At 42.2% G+C, this 20819-nt stretch overlaps 1 protein-coding gene across 2 annotated transcripts in view; it reads left to right on the top strand.

Moving 5' to 3' along the window:
* LOC124596648 (regulatory-associated protein of mTOR) overlaps positions 1-20819 on the top strand; it is a 320526-nt gene that overhangs the window by 17501 nt on the left and 282206 nt on the right. For both annotated transcript variants that reach the window (XM_047135883.1, XM_047135882.1), the window contains exons 2-3: positions 2243-2345; positions 18833-19074. In XM_047135883.1, the coding sequence (XP_046991839.1) occupies positions 2243-2345; positions 18833-19074 (345 nt within the window). The remainder of the gene's footprint in view (positions 1-2242; positions 2346-18832; positions 19075-20819) is intronic.

Raw genomic sequence — 20819 nt, 5'->3', positions numbered from 1 at the left:
ACTCATGAAGGACATCTTTAATCTGGTGGTGACAAACAGACCTGAATTTTGGAATCAGTTAGGTTAGAAAAGGAAATCTGTGATCATTAGTCTGCTACAGTGTCAGTGAATATGAGTGTAAATAGGATACAAAGAAAGGTAGGAAGATCCTACTGCTTAGCAAGAGTGACAAGAAACAGATTTCAGATTACGTGGGTGATCAACATTAAAATTTTATTCAACAGCTGTGTTAGAAAGCTGCTACAAAAGTAACGAGAGTTCACTGCAAATTTAAAAGCAGCCAAAGCCTCACAGACAAACAAAAGCTGAATGAAGCCAAAATTAGCTAAGGAGCGCCAAACCAACTGGACAGGAAACCCTGAGAAGACTTGGTTTTAGGTTAAATCAGTAAACGAATTGATGCCATCTGTCCAGACACTCTGTGATCGTAATGGCATTGAGATGGAGGATGGCACAGCAAAGGCCAAAATACTAAATGTCTTTTGGGAAAACAGTTCGCTGAGGAAGATTCCACTATAATTCCTCCTCTAATTGTTCCACGAATTTCAGGTTGACAAACGTCAGAAATGTGACCATGGGATAGCAAAATAATTGAAATCACTCAAAAGAGGAAATGCCACTAGACTTGATGGGATACCAATACGATTCTGCATAGAGTAAGTGCCACAACTTGCTCCTTTCCCAGCAGTGATGTACCGCAGGTCACTAGGGAAGGAAAGCATTCTTAATGGCTGAATAAAAGTGTGTGCTGTTACTGTTTTCAAGGAGGGTCATCAGACAGATGCACAAAACTATGAGTTTATATCTCTGATGTCAGTCTGTTGTAGATTTTTGGAACATTTTTTACACTCAAGTATTATGACTGTTCTGGAGAATAAAAATCTCCTCTATAGGAATAAACAAGGGTTCTGAAAAGAATGATCATGTGAAACCCTGCTCATTCTGTTCATCTTCAATACCCAGAAAGCAATAGGTACCAGCACTTAAGCCGATGTCATATTGCTTGATTTCCAGAAGGCATCATTCAACACAGTTCTACACTGCTGTCTAATGAATTAAATTCAAGCGTACAAGATATCAGACCAGTTGTGTGATTGGACTGTAGAGTTTCTAACAAACAGAGCATAGCGTGACATTCTCAATGGAGGGAAATCTTCAGACATAAAAGTGACTTTGGGCATATCCCAAAGGAGTGTCGAAGGATCAGGTTTTTTTCACAATGTATAAAAATGATGTAGTGGAGAACATTGTACATTCTGTGAGTCTTTTCACAAATTATGCTGTTGTATGCAGAAAAGTCATAACGCTATAAAATTGTAGCAAAATGCAGGAACACTGTAGAAGATTGATACTCGGCACAGGGAGTGGCAATTGACCCAGAACATAAGTGAATACACTGTTAGACAAAAAAGTGACACACCATGAAGGAATTATTTGCATGGGCCAGAAATTAGTAAGTGTGATCTACATATACAGACAAACAAATGATTACAATTGCAGAAAATTTGGATGATTTATTCAAGAAAAAGAACGTCACAAATTGAGCAAATCAGTAACACAGTGAACCACCTGTAGCCCTTATGCAAGCAGTTATTCAGCTTGGCATTGATTTATAAGTTGTTGGACATCCTTCTGAGGGATATCGTGCCAAATTCTGTCCTACTGATGCACTGGATTGTCCAGATCTGGAACTGGTTGGAAGGCCCTGCTCAAAACGTTACCAATTAGGGGATAGAAGTTCGGCACCCCTCTTGATGCTGTTGGAAAGTAGCAGGCTATGTGCTGGTACTGTGTTTCACCCTCTCCCTTCTTTTTATCCATAACTACAGCAGGTAGATTGTACATGCACTCATTACAGTTATCTACACAACACAGACACACTCAACACTTGATAATAGGTTGTGGAAAGACAATGATAAACCACCTCCACTTTGGCATAATTTAGAACAGCTATGCAGGATTTCTGCATCTCCACCTCTATACCCTTTCCCTAAGAGTGGGACAACTTTGACTTTAACTTGTAACTTGTGTTCATAAGATCTCCATAGTGGCAATGTTTGGTTTGATGAACCGTTTCTTATAAGTCTGTTTACTAAATACCTACTACTTTTTCAAAATGCAGTTGAAATGCTTTTTGCAAAGTTTTTGTTAGTGGTTAAGGAGTCTTTCAATACTTTTCTTCAAAGTGGAGCTGTGGCAGCTAATAAATACATACTTTGACATATAAAAATATTGATTGCAGATGAAAACAGTGAGTGTGGCTCTTGTGCTTTGCCTTAATGTGGGTGTCGATCCACCGGACGTAGTAAAGACACAACCATGTGCCCGTCTTGAATGCTGGATAGGTAAGTAATGATTGAGCTCAAATCTATTACATTCTGTTTTTACTGAATACAAGTTTCATGTATAATAATTAGTAAGTCACTGCTGAAAGAAAACTGTATGCTTGAATTAAACAGTGGAAAGTCCAGTTTGAAATATCAACAATATTGTGAATAGGAACCATTGCTACTCGTCATAAAGGTGACACATTGAGCTGCAGATGAAAAAACTTTTCCGCTTTGAGCTTCTGGCCAAAGCCTTCTTCAGAAAGGAAAACATGCACATATTCACACAAAAAAGCACATCTCACACACACATGGCACCTATCGTTGGTTCATCTGGCCAGAATGCAACTGTGCCATGTTGAACTGAAGCAGCAATCTGGAGTGGGGTGGCAAGAGGAACTGATAGCAAGGTACAGATTAGGGGGGGGGGGGGGGAGGGACAGAAGTCAGCGCAACCTGGTAGTGTGTATAGGGGCTAGATGGTGACAGGATGAGGCTGTCAGGTGCAGTGTCAGCAGGCTATAGGGAGGGAGAGTGATGGGTGGGGGGAATGGATAAATGGAAGGAGAGGAGCAGAGAAGGGGAAAAGACCAGTGTGTTCGTTGGCAGAGAGCATTGCCCAATGAAGATGAGAGGACTGAATAGGCAAGAGGTGATAGGACGGGGGGGGGGGGGGGGGGGCTGGAAAAGTTGGATGGCTAGTGTAGGGGTAGTAGATTACCATCGGTTGAGGCCAGGATGATTTTGGGAGTGGAGAATGTTTTGTGATAAGTCCCACCTGCTTGGCTCAGAAAAGCTGGTGGTGGAGGGGAGGATCCAGATGGTAGACAGATGGCTGGTAATCATACCAATATAAAAAAAACTGGGCAATGTTTGCAATAAAGCTGGTATATGACATGGTTGCTTTCACAGGTGGCTGAGCCTCTGGTGGGGTAGGATAAACCTGTGATAAGACTGGAATAGGAAATGCTGGGTGGGTGGATTTGGCAGGTCTTATACTTGGGACTTCACAGGGATATGATCCCTGTGGCCAAGGTTTGGGGTTGGGAGTGGCATAGGGATGGACTATGATGATGCGGGGTTTGTGTGGGCAATGAACACCACTTTAGGATGGGTGGGAAGGATCTTGGGTAAGATGTCCCTCATTTTAGGACATTATAATAGATAGTCAAATCTCTGATGAAGGACATGGTTCAGTTGTTCCAGTCTAGGTTGGTATTGCTTGACAGTGGGGGTGCTTCTTTGGGAGGATTGTGGGTATGTGGGGATATGGAATGGGAAATCTGTTGGTGGACTATGTTTAGGGAGATACTGCCTGTGTGTGATGGCCTACAAGAGACCTTCAGCATACAGAGCAATGGAGTTCGTGTCACTGCAGATATGCTTTCCCAGGGTGGCCAATCTGTACGGGAAGAATTTTTTGGTGTGGAAGGGATGGCAGCTGTTGAAACGCAGGTAATCTTGGTGGGTTTAATGTGGACAGAGATGTGGATGGCATCATCAGAGAGGAAGGTGGCATGCTGTGTTGTGGAGAATCTGGTGAAGGGGATGGGAGAGGAGAGGTGGTGTTGGGGTTGTGAAGGAATGAGGACAGGGTGTTTGGCCGAGTCCAGATCGTGAGGATATCACCAATGAACCTGAACCAGATCAGGGTTCAGTGTTGTGGGAGGCTAGGAACGTTTCTTCTAAATGGCCTAGAAGCAGGTTGACATACAAGGGTGCTATGCAAGTGGCCATGGCTGTACTGCAGATTTGTTGGGCTGTGCTGTTTCTTCTCCCCTGCTATCCCTCCCTCTTCGCTGTTGTGCTCTGGATTGCTGTTTCCTTTCAACATGGCACAGTTACATTCTGGTTGGAGCAGCCAGAGGTAACAGTTATATGTGCGTGAGGGGTGCTTAGTTGTGTGTGTGTGTGTGTGTGTGTGTGTGTGTGTGTGTGGGTGTGTGTGTGCGTGTATTTTATATTACCCTTCTGAAGAAGGCTTTCAGTGAGAGCTCATGCAACAGTCTTTTCATTTTACTTATCTGCTACTGAGTGAGCAGCAATCTGTCCTATTCATAATATTTTTGTATGATTGAATTTTGTTTTTAACAAACCTTTGTAGAAATATTTGTTGAAAAGCAACACATAAAAGACAATGTTGTTGAACAATAAAAAGTGCACAATCAAGGTTTGTAGAGAGAGAGAGAGAGAGAGAGAGAGAGAGAGAGAGAGAGAGAGAGAGAGAGAGAGTGAGAGTGTGTGTGTGTGTGTGTGTGTGTGTGTGTGTGTGTGTGTGTGTGTGTGTGTGTGTGTGCGTGTGAGGGGGGGGGGAGAGAGAGAGAGAGAGAGAGAGAGAGAGAGAGAGAGAGAGAGAGAGAGAGAGATGTATGTATTTTGCATGAGTCTCACATTTTCAGTTTCAGATTATTGGCTGTATAGCAAATGAGTAAGCTGTAGGATTTGTAGTGTTGATAAATCAGGCACCGGTTATGGAAATAAACATATGCAGTGTAATGTGAACTAAATAATATATTATTCAAAAAAGAAAAGAAAAACTGTGTAGAATTTTTCACTAGATGATGGCTTGATATCTGATACAGCAATTGGGAGAGTAAGACTTTTAGGTATTATTAGCAGTTGTCACATAACTTTTGGGAGTACTTGCAATACGTCATTCCTCCAGCTATGATAATGTTACTTCAATGATTGAGCGGTGTTCTGAGTGTATTTGGCTGCAGTTCAGAGCAGTTCTGGGGCGAAAACATTGCTAGAAGACCACAGAGAATTAAATGTCACAGTACAAGTACTTTAAAACATATATAGCTGTGGCAAATTCATTGTTGCTATTTTGAATCTGATGACTACATCCAAAGCAGCACGCATTTGTCATCTGCTTAGGAAAAAGAATTATGTATATATTTATGAATCACTTTAGGGGAACAGAAATTTATTACATAAAATCACTTTTGAGTGACGCAGATTAGAGTATGGCTGTCCCTTGTGAACACCGTAATTACACTACCACACAAACACTTGAGGTTACACTCATCTGGTATGAGACGCTCCCAGGGAGGGGGAGTCCACTGGGGTCTGAACCGCACAATAACCCTGAGTTCAGTGTGGGGCGGCAGTGGGGTGGGAGGACTGTTGTGGCCTGTTGTGGGGTTGTGAACCACTGAGGGCTACGGCGGGATGAAGCCTCTCCGTTGTTTTTAGGTCCTGGTTTAATACACAATGGCTGTCCCTACAGAAGGGAAAAAATGCTTCTCATCAAAAAACACTTTTCTTTACCATATCTTTTGTTGTGGTTGGCAGGAGAGCCAACACCGTTTTACTAGAGGAGGCCGAAAGGCACACGTTTTAGCTCACGCAGGCTGGCGTGAGGTCTGGAACAGGACAAGGAAATTAGAATTTAGAAAAACGGACATAGCTGGTGGAATACTTAACTTTAATCCATTAATGATGAACGTCGCTCTTGACGGTACATGATTCACAATATCAATAGTAACTGAATATGGCGCCTTGTTAGGTCGTAGCAAATGACGTACCTGAAGGCTATGCTAAACTATCGTCTTGGCAAATGAGAACGTAAGTAGGCGGTGAACCATCGCTAGCAAAGTCGGCTGTACAACTGGGGCGAGTGCTAGGAAGTCTCTCTAGACCTGCCGTGTGGCGGCGCTCGGTCTGCAGTCACTGATAGTGGCGACACGCGGGTCCGACGTATACTAACGGACTGTGGCCGATTTAAAGGCTACCAACTAGCAAGTGTGGTGTCTGGCGGTGACACCACATCTTTAACAAAAGTAAAGAACACTACAACACTGAGAAGTAGCTTATGATTCAATGAAGTGAAACATTCTGTAGTGTATGCTACTTAGTTTTAGTTGCTATTGTTATTGCTGTTGTTATGAAAATCAACAAGATTGTTTACACACTTTAGGACAAACATAAATATTCTGAGGTAGAAAGTTGTGAGAAGTTGAAACAACCGTTGTGATAACCATGTTAAAAAAGTTACAGGATGAATCCAAATTCCACCGTCAAAATTTTGGATGTTTTCCAGGGATATTTCCTGAGTGATTTGATACAATGGACCCATGGTTTTCAGTAGCTCGTTATAGAGTAGTTGCATTTTGTTTGATTTCTTACCCCCACTTATCTTTTTATCTCTTTTGAACTGAAAATTTCTGCACAACAGCCAAATGTCAACTTGTTTGGAAACAAACTTCTTTTATCCACTCGCAGAACTTGCTTTTGATAATAGTAATGCACACTCTTTTTCTCTTTGTCCTCAGCGTTCATGATTCAGTCTCAGGCTTGTTTGTTTTAAAAGTTCATTTGTATGCTAACAGTGTAACACAGAGCTGTGGATAGGTTTACTGATCGTGAGTTGTCCATTATACACCTTATGTCTGGATTCATTGAGTGCAATGGAAGGCCAGCTCAATAACGCTATGCATGGATGTACCCTATGCAGTGCACTAATTTTGTATATATCTGAAGTTTATTGAACTACTACTTTGTTTTGCATTCTTTGTTTTGGTGATTGTGTATTAGAGGCTTTTTCACCATTGTAAGATATTTTCACAGAAACAAAGGTAAAAGACAAAAAAACATAATTGTACTATTACTTTGTAATGAGCCACTGAAGACAATGAGTCCCTTGTTCCAAAGTAATCAGGAAATACTCATGAATGCTCTGGAGTTAAGGTTCACCCTGTGGACATTAGCAAAGAATTCATTGTGTGGATTCCAGATTATTAATGACCTCAGTGGCTACAATAATTCCATGGAGACTCATGATATATGAGACCAACTTTGAATGTGACCACTACTAGACATGATTTAAAAAGAAGCATCCATCAGTGAGTAGGAAGAAAATTGATAGGAAGGAAACCCTGAAATATGGAATACATGGTTTATTATTCAACCAATAAGCCTCAAACGAATACAAAAACAGGTTGCACTGATCAGCAGCCATAACAACACTGATACAACAAGCAGCAGAACAAACATCAAGTATGAAAAAATGAATTGTGATGGGATGAAGTCTGTCAGGAAGCATTATAGAGAAAAACTGAAGCTTAGAATGGATGGAACTCAACTCATTGAGAGTACAAACAAAATCAGCATCCAAAAATATATGTGATAACTGAATAAACTTTGGCACTCATACGTAAAGAAAAAAGTGAAGTTTACAAATTCAGCATATGTAGCTACCTCAAATGTCTAAACATTACTCAAATGTTACCCATTGACTTTGTTATTTATGGGCATAAGATAAGTCTCAATAGCAGTGGACAAAATTACCAACAATTAGCAAATTATTTCCATTGATTGCAACGGTTCCATAAAGAAGATAATTGATTCGGAACTACCTAATAAGGATGAAATCAGGAGAATAATAATTTGGATGAAGAACCATATGGCATTGGGTAAAGACTTCATAGTTACAGAGGTACTCAGGTATGTAAGAAAGCACTTCATTCGTAAGCTGGCTCAACTGTCTACTTTGACTGACAGCTTTCATTGCTATTTCATTCGTGGCATGAAGTACTGGACACCTGTCTCACACCTGGTTACAGTTCAGATTACAAAATCAGCTGGCTTCTTTTTAAGATGCTCTGAACATTTATGAGAGATTTATTTTTGGATTTGAGTTTGGTTAACATTCAACCAGTGTGAGATCCATTTTGTTCACTGTCTGGTACTTAACCCTCAAGTACTTTATCTTCCAGATAGCTGTTGAGTTTTATACAACTTTAATTGGTGATGATCCAGTACCATATGATGCACCTTTGTGAATTACTTCTTTAAAATAAAATGGGACCTTAATTAAATTCAACTGCCAATTTCCTCACTGTTGAAAATGAGAAAGCAGCTTTGTCGTGAACCTTCAGAAACGTTCAGTTTCCATTGATGCTAAGTCATCCAAGGTTGGCTAGGTGTTTTATGTGAACAAAACACATACAACAGAAGTTCTTTCAAAAAGCTGTATGAGCAAAACTATTCTTCATATGAAGTTGGCATTTTATACATGGAAAATCTCTAGTGACTATTGCGGGTAGATTGTATCAAAGCATCTTCCACAACTCCAGTTACATAGATTTCTTATAGAACACTTTTTCAAGACAATAAGAGCTAATGGATCTATTTAACATTAATATAAAGGAAATTGAGGCAACAATAAAGTGTATGAAGTGTAAGAATTCATGTACTTATGATAGTATACTGCTCAAAAGAATTAGGGAAACGTGACTTTAGGTGTCTGCCACACTCTGCTGAGGAATAATTGAGGACTGGATGTGTTACGAAGTTATACTTTTGCCTTTTACAAATTAAGTTCACTGCAAAACATTATTACATCCTTGTTCACTTACATAACAAGTACTGAACTGTCCAACAAGTGTACAAAAACAAAGTGGAAACAATCTTTCACCCCTCATTCTTGATGATTTTCATTGGACTCTGAGAGCTTCAATAACATGTATGCCTTCCTTGGGCATTTATCAATGCCTGACTGCTTCCTGGCATGCTCAGTGCAAGTCTACAGAGGCCACCCTGTGTTATCCATTTCCATTCTTCAATGAGTGCCTTGAGAGTTTTTGAAGAGTCTGTGGTGGAATAGGACAACCATGAACATGTCTCTGTCAAGCATGTCCCACACGTGCTTGATGAGGTTTATATCAGAACTTACTGCTGGCCTGCCATTACTTCAATATCCAGATTTTGCAAGACATCACTGGCGATGTGTGTAACATGGGCCCTGGCATTATTGTGGATGAGAAGAAATTCAGGGCCACTACCATATGCAACAGCTACAACATTTTCCAGCAGGATATGTTCAATGTACTGCCTGACAGTAAGGCGATTATGGGCAACAACAAGATCTGTATGGCTGCCAACATTGATGCCTCCTCTCACCATCACACAACCTTGGCTGAATCTGGCAATTTCCTGGACACCGTTTGACATGTAACACTCGACAAGGTGTCTTCACACACGTACATGGCCATAACTTTGCATCAGAGGAAATCTGGAATGTCTGTGAATAACACGTTTCACCAGTGACAAAGTTGCCACTTGATGTGTGAATGACAGAACTGAATGCAAATTGCAGGTTGTTGCCATGTCAAGTGAGGCACTCAGACATGATTTATGGGTCATAAGGTCCTTTCTCATAACCTGTTCTGTACAGTCTGGTTGGACGCAGCAGCTCCAGTGGCCTTTCAGAGATCATCTTGCAGTGCTCTGATGGTAACTATACAGTGCTGCAATGCACAGATGGCCAGATATGGGTCTTCACAAGTGGTTGTAATACATCCTTGACCTTATCCAACTCACCTTGTGTACTGACTTGTCTCCCTTAGCTTGCTAGCAACCTATGGATGACAGATGGAGAGATGCTGGCATCTGGAGCAACACAATGAATAGTCCATCCTTCGTGGATCAGACTGCCCTGCAACTTGCACTGCGTTAAGATGCCACATTGCATGTGCTTGACTGAACACAGTGAGTACAAATGACAACTGTCTCCTGTGTACCTCATTAGAGAACAAAGGGACACCAGTACACAGTTCCTTTTGAGGTATCAATGATACTGTAATGCATAAAACAGACAATAGATGGTGAATTACTTTATTTGTTGCATACATTGAAAGTGCACCTCTTTTGCTATGCAGTAAGACCACAGGTACTGTCTGTATCAAAATAGAGTTTACATACTGGATGTTGATACACTTGTTCCCTAATTATTTTTGAGCAGTGTATTTGTTCAGCCCATGTTTGCGGTATACTTAAGTTATTTGTGTGTCATGACTTTTCATCAGTGTTTGCCCAGATAAACTTCTTCAGGAAAAAAGTACTTGTTACCCACAGGCACACAGCATTGAAAAGGCTATTTGTAATGGAGGAATTGTCTATTTCTGTGAGCACAGTGGTTGGACATATTCACATTGCTATTTTAGAAATGGCTATTCAGTTGACCAGACACTATTTCTCTTACAAGAAGGTATTGATAAAACACAGCAACAGTCGAGTATCTTCTGTTTTGATATAAAGGGTTTTGAATATGGTGACTGTAGTATGTTGCAAAATAAATTAAAACATCATGAAATTAGAGGGAAGGCATTCAGTTTCTTGCAGATGTATCAGGGTGCTTTGGCTTATTTCTTTACAAAGTGTTTTATTAGTGTTTTGCAGTTAACAACGTTACTTTTTACGATAACAGTATTATGAAAAGGATAGTTACTATACACCATATAGCAGAGGTGCTGAGTTGCATATAGGCACAACACTGTCATGCAACTCACACCAACATGACCATATTCCCTTGATTGCCAAGGCCTTGGCAACTAGAGAATGTGGTTGTTTGCTGTTGTTATGTGTGACTTATAGGCAGCTTATCAGCTGTTCTTGTGAAGATCTCATACTTTCTCCACAAAATAAAAGCAGCACCAAAAAGAAATTATTATTAAGTATGGAATTTCATGAGTGGATATCTGTTGGTGATTGCCAGTTTTGTTTATCTAGTGGTCATTTCTGCATAACTTAATACTTTTTGTGGTGTAACCAACATTTAATATCCCACCAGGTAACTTGCCACTCTTTGGTGGATTCGTGCTTGGCTACCACGGGGCCCCAACCTTCCCTTCCGTGCTGCATGTCTCTCCTCTTGCTCTTCTTTTCCCGCTCCCTTTGGGAACTTGTCTGGGATATTGTTGGGAATGTTCTGCATTCTGTCGCTGATGTGTGACTGGTCTCACCTTTGTTTTTCGCTCCCTTTTCCTTTCTTTGTTTCCCTTCTCCTCTTGTTCCTCCGCTTCGGCATTTGAGGATCCTCTTTTTTTCTTCTTCCTCCCTGTGCACTCCTGAAGGGTGACTCACATCTGACGCATAACAGGTGACTGGGTAACGCGTAGTTCCTAGCTGCAGCTTGACAGGTAGGGTTCGCATGTACCCCCTGGTACAGGCCAGGCCCAGGGAGAGGTGATTGCCTGAGCTGTAACATTCCCAAATTGCCGATTGGTCCCTCTGTCAGGTATTCGGGAAGTGAAAACAGTCACCTAAGGCGGGTGCACCCCCCTTGTAAAGGGGCCCCCAGTTGGAAGGAGCGCGCCATCGGAGATGCTGGCAATCATAGGGGATTTCCTCACGATGAGTCAGTCATCTTCCCACTCAAGGTCTACAAAACGTAAACATAATGAGGCTATTGATTTGAAGTCTCTTCTCACTGCCCTACGGTTCCTTTTGGTCTCACGTACTGTATATGGTCAATCCTTCGCCACTGTCAATCCGTTAATTATTCAGAAAGGTGTTGGTGCAATTGCTGGCCCTGTGAAATCCTGCTCTCATCCCTGTGAAATCCTGCTCTCATTTACGGAATGGCACTTTGCTTTTGGAGACAGATTCTGATTCTCGAACACAACTACTGCTTGCTGCCTCACTTTTCCACGGCTACCCTGTTCGTGTCGAGGGCGACAGAACTATGAATTCTTCCCATGGTGTAATTTACACCAGGCTGCTTGACAGTCTAACCGAGGCCAAAATACAGTCTTAACTCTCTGATCAGGGTGTCATTGCCATCCATCATGTAATGAAAAAGGTGGATTCCCCCTTAGTGCCCACCCGCACTCTTTTCCTCACCTTTGATAGGGTGGTGCTGCTGTCCAAGCTCAAAGCAGGCTACGAAATTATCACAGTTTGACCATACATTCTGAACCCGATGCGCAGCTACCAGTGTCATTGTTGTAACCACACTTACATAACTTAACATCTTGTCGACACCCAGCCAAATGTATAACCTGTTACAGGGATGCACATGAGGGTGATTGTTCGCCTCCTTCTCCTGACTGTATCAACTGCAATGGCGGCCATGCCACCTCCTCCCGGGATTGTCCCATGTATCTAGATGAGCAGGCTGTCCAAGAGATTCGGGTAAAGGAAAAAGTGCCTTACCCAGTAGCTCACAAGTTACTGGCTAGTCGCAAACCCTATGTTCTCCCATCTGGCACCTGTAGTTCTGTTCTTGTTACCCCTCACTTCATAAAGGACATGGCCACGCAGACATGTGACCTCAAATTTGGCTCTGAGGTTGTGAAATCGCCCAGTGTCAAGGTAGCATCACCATCCCCCTGTCCCGCTGTGCAACAAACTGTCAAACTCTCACTTCAAGGGGCGAAGCCACCAACTACGCAACCATTAGGCAGGATAGGACAGGAGGAGCACTCCTGTGAAGACTTCCTCCAGCCAAACAACACCCGAGTCTTCCTCTACCAGGAAAGGCTCGAAGTAGTCTGTTAAAGGCAAACAGTCTTCACCTTCACCAACTCAAAGATCCTGTTCGACAGTGTCACCACGTGGTATCTTAGCCCGGCTGGTCTCTGTCTCACTGGTGCGCACCACCAACCGTTTTTCAGTGCTGAACTTTACAGACCGATCACACAAGCAAGCCGATGATTGTGTGGACCCCATGGAGCAGGATCCTTCTGCTCCTGTGCCCTGTAGTAGTGACTCTACACCAGCTGTCACTCGGCGGCCCCTGAGTTGACACCCCTCCATTTCTTCCTCCTCATGACTGTCCACCAATGGAATGTTCACGGCCTTCGGTCCTACAATGTGGATTTATGGCTGCTTTTAGCATTGCAGCATCCCCTTGTACTTTGCCTTCAGGAAACGAAATTGCACCCTCATGACCGCTTTGAGTTTTCACAGTACTTACCGATTCGTTTTGACCTTCCCCCTGAGGTCAGCATTCCATCTCATGGAGGCGTCATGCTGCTCATACAGGATGACATTCATAGTCAACCCATCTTCCAGCTGCTGCAGTTCACCTTTTCCTTCCCCTGACTTTCTCCCTTGGTACCATTTATGTACCTCCATCCTTTGATGTCACTAGGGCAGACTTTCTTCACCTTATTGGGCAGCTACCTCCCCCATCTTTGCTACTCGGTGACTTTAATTAGCATCATCCCCTCTGGGGTTCACCCAGGACCTGTCAGAGAGGCGCCCTCTTGGCTGACCTTCTTAATCAACTTAACCTCTTCTGCCTTAATGCTGACGCATCCACTTTCCTTTCCGACTCCTTGCACACCTTTTCCCATTTGGACTATTTGCACTGCCCAGCTTGCAAATCATCTTGAGTGGTCCATTCTTTGTGACACCTACTTGAGCGACCATTTCCCGTGTGCTCTCCGTTTGCTGCCTCCTACCCCATCCTGCATGCACACCCAAATGGCAACTTACTAAGGCTGACTGGCAGCTTTACTCCTTCCTGGTGGCCTTCGCATAACAAGATTGCCCCAGTTGTGATGACCAGGTGGACTATCTCACCAGCGTTATCCTTACTTTTGCAGAACATTCCATTCCTCGCACTTCCTCTTTACCACATCGTTTTCCAGTCCCTTGGTGGACTGAGGCATGCCGCGATGCAATTCGCGCATGGAGATGTGCTCTCTGCGCTTTCAACTGTCATCCTACGATAGCAAACTGCATTCATTATAAACAGATGCATGCAAAGTGCTGTCGTGTTCTTCAGGAAAGCAAACGAGCTAGATGGCTTTCCTTCACTAGTTCTTTTAACAGTTCCACCCCATCCTCTGTCTTGTGGGCCAACCTCCGACGGTTCTCTGGGACCAAGATCCATTCCCCAATTCCCTGCCTGATACTAGCAGACGATGTTATCGTGGACTCTATTGCTATCTCCAACACCTTGGGCCACCATTTTGTGAAAGTTTTTGAGCTCTTCGCACTATCACCCTGCCTCCCTCCATCAGAAACGAGCAGGGGAGGCTCAGTTCTACAATGCTGCTTTTACTAGGAGGGAGCTCAATCATGGTCTCAGTTCATCCTGATCCTCTGCCCCAGGGCCGGACACCATCAGCATTCAGATGTTGCAGCACCTTTCTCTTGCAGACAAGCACTTTGTGCTAAACACATACAATCACATATGGGCAGAGGGCACATTTTCCGGACGCTGGCGTGAAGCCACCATCAGACCCATACCTAAGCCTGGCAAGGACTTACTTCTAGCTACTGCCCCATCTCTCTTACCAGTTGCATTTGCAAGGTGATGGAACATATGATTCATGCCCAGCTGGTATGGTGGCTCAAGTCTCACATTTTACTGACGAATGCACAGTGTGGATTTTGAGCACGGCGTTCTGCAGTTGACCATCTTGTTACTGTGTCTATCCATGTCATGAAAGGCTTTCTGTGGAAATCAGACTGTGGCTGTGTTTTTCGTTATGGCGAAGGCCTACGACACCTGCTGGAGAACTGGTATCCTCCATACTCTTTACACATGGGGCTTCTGTGGCCGCCTGCCCTGTTCCCTTCAGACATTTTTACTAGATCCGAATTTTCAAGGTGCATGTGAGTTCTACCTTGTCGGACACCTTTATCCAGGAAAACTGTGTGCCTCAGGGTTCTGCCCTGAGTGTCGTCCTTTTTGCTATCACCATTAACCCTGTCATAGCCTGTCTCCCACTGGGCATCTCCGGCTCCCTTTTTGTTTACAATTTTTCCATCTATTGCAGCTCTCCACAGTCTTGTCTCACTGAGCAGCATCTTCAGCACTGTCTTGATCTTCTTTACTCCTGGAGCATTGACAGTGCCTTTCACTTTTCCCCTGACAAAACTGTCTGTATGAATTTCTGGCGACACAAATGGTTTCTTCCACCTTCTATAGATCTTGGGCATGTTGCCCTTCCATTCATTGAAATTACTAAATTCCTGGGGCTCATGCTCGATAGGAAACTATCTTGGTCTTCCCATGTGTCTTACCTGGCAGCCCATTGTATGCGGTCCCTCAATCTCCTACGTGTCCTCAATGGTACTTCCTGGCGTGCCGATCGAACCACCCTCCTCCATTTGTACCGGTCCCCAGTCCATTCGAAACTCTACTACGGGTGCTTTGTTTATGCATCTGCACGCCATCCCTCTTATGCCGTCTCAACACTATCCACCATCACGGAATCCGTAGGGCCACGGGCGCCTTTTACACCAGCCCAGTTGTGAGTCTGTATGCTGAAACTGCTGAACTGCCACTGCCCTACCACCGTGACTTTCTACTCGGCAGGTATGCATGCCATTTGTCTGTCATGCGTGGCCACCCCTCCTATGCCTCCTTCTTTGATGATTCCTTTGATGATCAGTATGGAGCTCGTTCATCTTCTCTGTTACCTCCTGGAGTCTGCTTTCGCCACTTGCTACAGCAGCTTAACTTCACACTACCTGCAACTTTCCTAGTGAGTGTGAACCCTTCACCACCTTGGCTTCATGAAGCAGCCCATGTTAACCTTGGCCTTCATTTGCTTCCTAAGGACACTACTCCAGCCTCAGTCTATCGCGTCCAGTTTCATGACCTTCGCATGGGACTTGGCGATAGTACCTTTGTCTACACTGATGGTTCTCGCACTGACTGTGGGGTTGGGTATGCATTCGTCATTGGCACCCATGTCTTTCGATATCAGCTTCCGGCACACTCCTCAGTATTTACAGCCGAGTTCTTCGCCTTTTATCATGCCACGGTGTACATCCGGTGACACAGGCTTTCCAATTGTGTCCTCTGCTCAGACTCACTGAGTGCTTTCCAAAGTCTATGTGTGCTGTTCACTGTTCATCCCTTAGTGCAGTGGTTTCAGGAAAACTGTCACTCACTCACTCATTGTGGAGCCAGTGTCATGTTTATTTGGGTCCTTGGTCATGTCGGTCTGCCAGGAAATGAGAAAGCTGACGCTGCTGCCAAGGCTGCAGTCATCTTACCTCAGCCCGCGAGTACCTGGAGTACCTGTATTCCCTCCAATGATCTCTCCATTGCCGTTTGTCAGGAGGTGGTGTCCCTTTGGCATCGCCAATGGTCCTCCCTTCATGGGAATAAGCTTCGGCTTATTAAGCCTCTCCCGGCGCCTTGGACGACCTCCTCTCAACCCTCCCATCGGGAGGAGATTATTTTAACTCTGCTGCATATTGGGCACTGCCTTTTTAGCCATCGTCATTTGCTAAGTGGCACTGCCCCACCACTTTGTACACTTTGCACCCAAGTTTTAACTGTCCGCCACTTCCTGCTGGAGTGCCCTTTTTTTAACAATTTATGTTCCAGCTCGGGTTTGCCGTCTGATTTATCAGCCGTTTTAGCGAATGATGCGCGGGCTGTTGACCGCGTTTTACTTTTTGTCCGTCGAAGCAATTTGGCGAAGGCCGTTTAATTTTTAGTTTTGGACCTCCATTTCTGTGTGGTGTTTTTTTAGCCCTCTTTCCACCTGCCTGTTTTTAGCTGTCTCCTGTTCTGTCCATTAGGACTTATGTATAGTCGTTTAACTCCTCTCTGTGCTCAAGTTCTATAATTTTTACTTGCGTGCGTATGACCCCAGTTGTTCTTTGCACCCTAAAGCAAAACAAAACAAACATTTAATATTATTAGTGCAACAGAACTACATGGCACACATTTATGCATCTGTTTTGTGGAGATTTGTGTGTTAACAACATTCATAAATTCATATTGTGTATAGACAGATAAAGAAGGGAATAAAAAATAAATGAAATATATTGTGTTTTGTCTTTCAGGCTGTAGATGTGCATATTGGGGGGGGGGGGGATTAGTTCTGGAAGCCTTACACTTTGAATAAATAAATTTTTATTGTTTAAAAAATGTGCTTCATTTTTCATGTTTTCTGAATCATGCTGGAATCTTGAAACAACATTTTCATTTACTGCCCCACATACTTGGCGTCTCCTAAAGAGAAGAGTTACCATGGTTTGTTTGTTTTATTGTGTACATCTTATTCCACAAGTGGGATTCAATTATCTGAAATGTTTTGTGTTCATGCAAGTAACAATAGCCTAACGGTGACTTTTCTTGTGAGTTAAACTTTTGCAGAAACTGTACATGCATTTCTTTATTTTTTTTAAGTCTTATACCTTCCAGAAAATAAAATATTTTTGAAACTGATGGTAGAATCAACTAAAGTAAAGAAAGGTGACTCCTGCACCTAAACAGATGCAACTAGTAGTTTCACCGCATAGGCCGATTAGTAAAAGAGATACTTTTGAAATTAATGTGTTTGACTGTGAATTCCTTGACATCGGCTTATTGGGTATAGATTTACTACCTAACATTGATATATGAAAATTTGTGCTGGACTGGGATTCGAATCCGGATTTCCTGCTTAGTGTCAGCAGTTGCCTTAACTACTTTGGCTATCTGTGCACAGCCCCAGACCGACCCAAACCTCCGTATATCACACTGTCTACATCATTATATAGTTGTCAGTATTAGGTAGTAAATCTATATCTAATACAGCTGATGTCAAGGAAGCCACAGTCAGTGAATTACTTTTGAAAATATTTCATACAGCTGTGCATTGTCAATGGTGTCTGTTCTTTCAGATATGAATGTAAGTAGCAAAAGAGACATTGGGTAACAAGGGAACTGTTAGCGGCATCTTCCTCTTGACTGGAACAGTCCTAGTCCTTGGAGGAGGAGGAGGAGGAGGAGGAGGAGGACAGCTTTCTTCTTCATGTCTACATATTTATTTCTCAATACCCTGGTAGCAAACGCATTCCTTCTAACGAAAGACTAATTTGTTGATACCGTCACTGTAGAATGACTGACTTCATTGACGGAGCCACATCCTCACCTCTGCTTCCATTCCTTCATCAGTATCATAGTGAAGTCCTCGAAGCTGCTCTTTAAGTTTTGGAAACGGATGGGACGAATGAAAATCAAATGGGATGAAGTCAGGACTATATGGAGGATGATCCATGACAGTGAACCCAAGGTGGCAGATTGTTGCAGATGTCGCAATGCTTGTGTGTGGTCTGGCATTGTCATGTTGAAGAAGAGAGTGTGGATTTGAAATTCTATTACAGCACACTGTTTCTCATGCACCAACATAGTTATGTTACACAACACCATATTACGCACTACAATTCAGAATCTTCTAGTAGCAGAGGCTGCAAATATGTAGACATGAAGAATAAAAATGTTGAACATTAATAACATTTATTTTATTTTTTTGATGAAAAATTTGGAGGCATTACTTTTGAGCACACACTCATACTTGTCATGTCTGCTTTATGTCACCTATAATAAACATGGCAATGTCTCAGCACCTTTGTGATACCTAAAATACCAGGAAATTCAACACTAAATGTCCTATGTGCAACCTGAAGTACATACTACAGACAGACATATGGCAGAGTGATGCTATTTGCTCATGAGTCACATGATACACTGCTCCTTGCCAAGGCACATCACTCTGCCACCCACTTTCTTACATGCACACTACCATTGTCATGTAAGGAAATGTCTAAAGACCTCAGGTTTTGATGATGACACATTTTCAGCAGTTTTTCATCTAAGTGGTATATTTTGATTCCATCACTGCAGCTGTTTACAACTTTTTGCTTTTCAGCAGATATGTTTGCCTGTCTGTTGAAAAATAGTTATAAATTTTATTGTTACATTATTTTAGTGTGCAGCTGTTGAAATATTCTGCCTCAAAGATGTTAATTTTGTGCAGATCCTCTGTCAATGAGCCCACAGAAGGCCCTGGAAACTATTGGGTCAAATCTTCAGAAACAGTATGAGCGCTGGCAACCTCGAGCACGGTACAAGCAGAGCCTCGATCCTACTGCAGAAGAAGTGAAAAAGCTGTGTACCTCACTACGTCGAAATGCGAAAGAGGAGCGTGTTCTCTTCCATTACAATGGACATGGAGTGCCCAAACCTACCTCAAATGGAGAAATCTGGGTTTTCAATCGGGTTAGTATACTGTCATTTCTTTTTCTTTCCACCACTGAATCACTGTGTTGCATAAATTTTACCTTTTTTTGTACGGTGGCGAAAAGGGTAATTTCTCTACTTAGAGAATTTTTTATGATATTGGCTGGTAATTTTCAGGCCACTTTAGACTATGTTTAAAGAAAATGGTTTCCATTACACAAAAACAAGGAGGAAAGTAACTAAAAAATACCATGAAAGGTGCCTAAAAACGTAATATGAAAATTTAGATTCACATTTAGTACATTCAGAGTTGGTAGACAGTGGTGACGCATATAATAAAAAAAGATTCTACAAGTGACCTTCCACCTCATAATAAGGAATAATGTAGCAGTTAGAACTACTGTGACTCTGAAAGATGATGGACAACTGTAATAACTGATGTTGAAGTAATTACAGTGTTTAATGTTTTCAGATTGTTTTGCAGAATCATGGTCATGATATTAACATACATTACAGTGAACATTGATTTTTCTTCTAAGAAATAATTTGAACACTATGTTTATGGTATTAACCAACAGAGAAACATCATAGAGCATGTAAATTTAGAATAAAAACCATGTTTAGAAATTGGTTTGGAAGAAATGGGTGATCAAAATTACCCCTAAAGCTAAAAATTTTGAATGAGACAGGAGACGAATGGGCAGCCATTGCAACAAATACTGTAGGTTTTGCAACAGACTGTACTGATGTATTCTTTAAGTGAAGACAAATAAGAAGAAGAAACTTTGCTCTCTGTGGTGGCATAACCACTCTTGCTGCTTTGTGGTGAATCCTGCATGTTTGAGCCAAAGTATCACCCTTAACAGTTCTACCACTTTGCTGTTAACATAACTGTTGCATCAGTCACTACAGCTGCACTTAGTTCTGCTATAAACCCAGCTGCTAAATTTATCCCACATTCAATGCTTCTGTCACTGAAATCGACTATGGCTACTTCCTGAGAGTTCTCCTCATACTCTTTTTCTCTCATTACTATCTTATTTTTGAGGAAGAACTGTTTGATTCTAAATGCTGTAAATCATTTAAATTTTAAAGCTATTGACTTGGTTACTGTCAAGACTTTGAAGAATTTCTGTTTCTTGGTTTGTGTTCCCTATAGCTCGTAATTTGTATTTACGTATCTGGAGCAGAATGACAAACATTTCAGATTATTATATGCTTTACAAGTCCACTTGTGTATCTTATGCATAGATATATGTAGATCTTTATTAATTTAAGTGATGAAATGCTGCACCAGTTGTGTTTTTCGTGCATAGCACAGTGTGTTTTAGGAATTTATTTCCATTTTCAAGAACCAACCATCCAACCATTATTGATTATAACATTTAAACAGCATTTCCCATCAATATTCTCTTAAAATACCTGTTACTTTTATGTAATTAAAGCTTAAAAACCATTAAATATCAAGATCTCATCACGTGATCGAAAATGCTCTGTTATTGGCTGATGCTCTGGTGATAAGACTAGGATAAGATGAAGCTATGTGTATGTTCTAGGAGCATTAGCCAAAGTTACGAGGTTTTTACATACTTTTTCTGCAAGCAGTTTGGCTGTTTAGTGATGGAAAATGGAATTACAACTTTTAAGTAACAGTAGAAAGGAATTTTGTGAACAGGGATTGTGAAAGCCTTGCAAAAGTTGATACCTTTAATCTCCACCCATTCAGAACGGCAGTAAGTGCAAGGATGGACATTCTTTTCCCTGCTCCCTGCAACATCATTAAA

The sequence above is a fragment of the Schistocerca americana genome, chromosome 2 (genome assembly GCF_021461395.2).
Source record: "Schistocerca americana isolate TAMUIC-IGC-003095 chromosome 2, iqSchAmer2.1, whole genome shotgun sequence".
Lineage (NCBI taxonomy): Eukaryota > Metazoa > Arthropoda > Insecta > Orthoptera > Acrididae > Schistocerca > Schistocerca americana.
The sequence above is the reverse complement of the archived record's forward strand: the minus strand, read 5'-3'. Positions and strand labels throughout refer to the sequence as shown.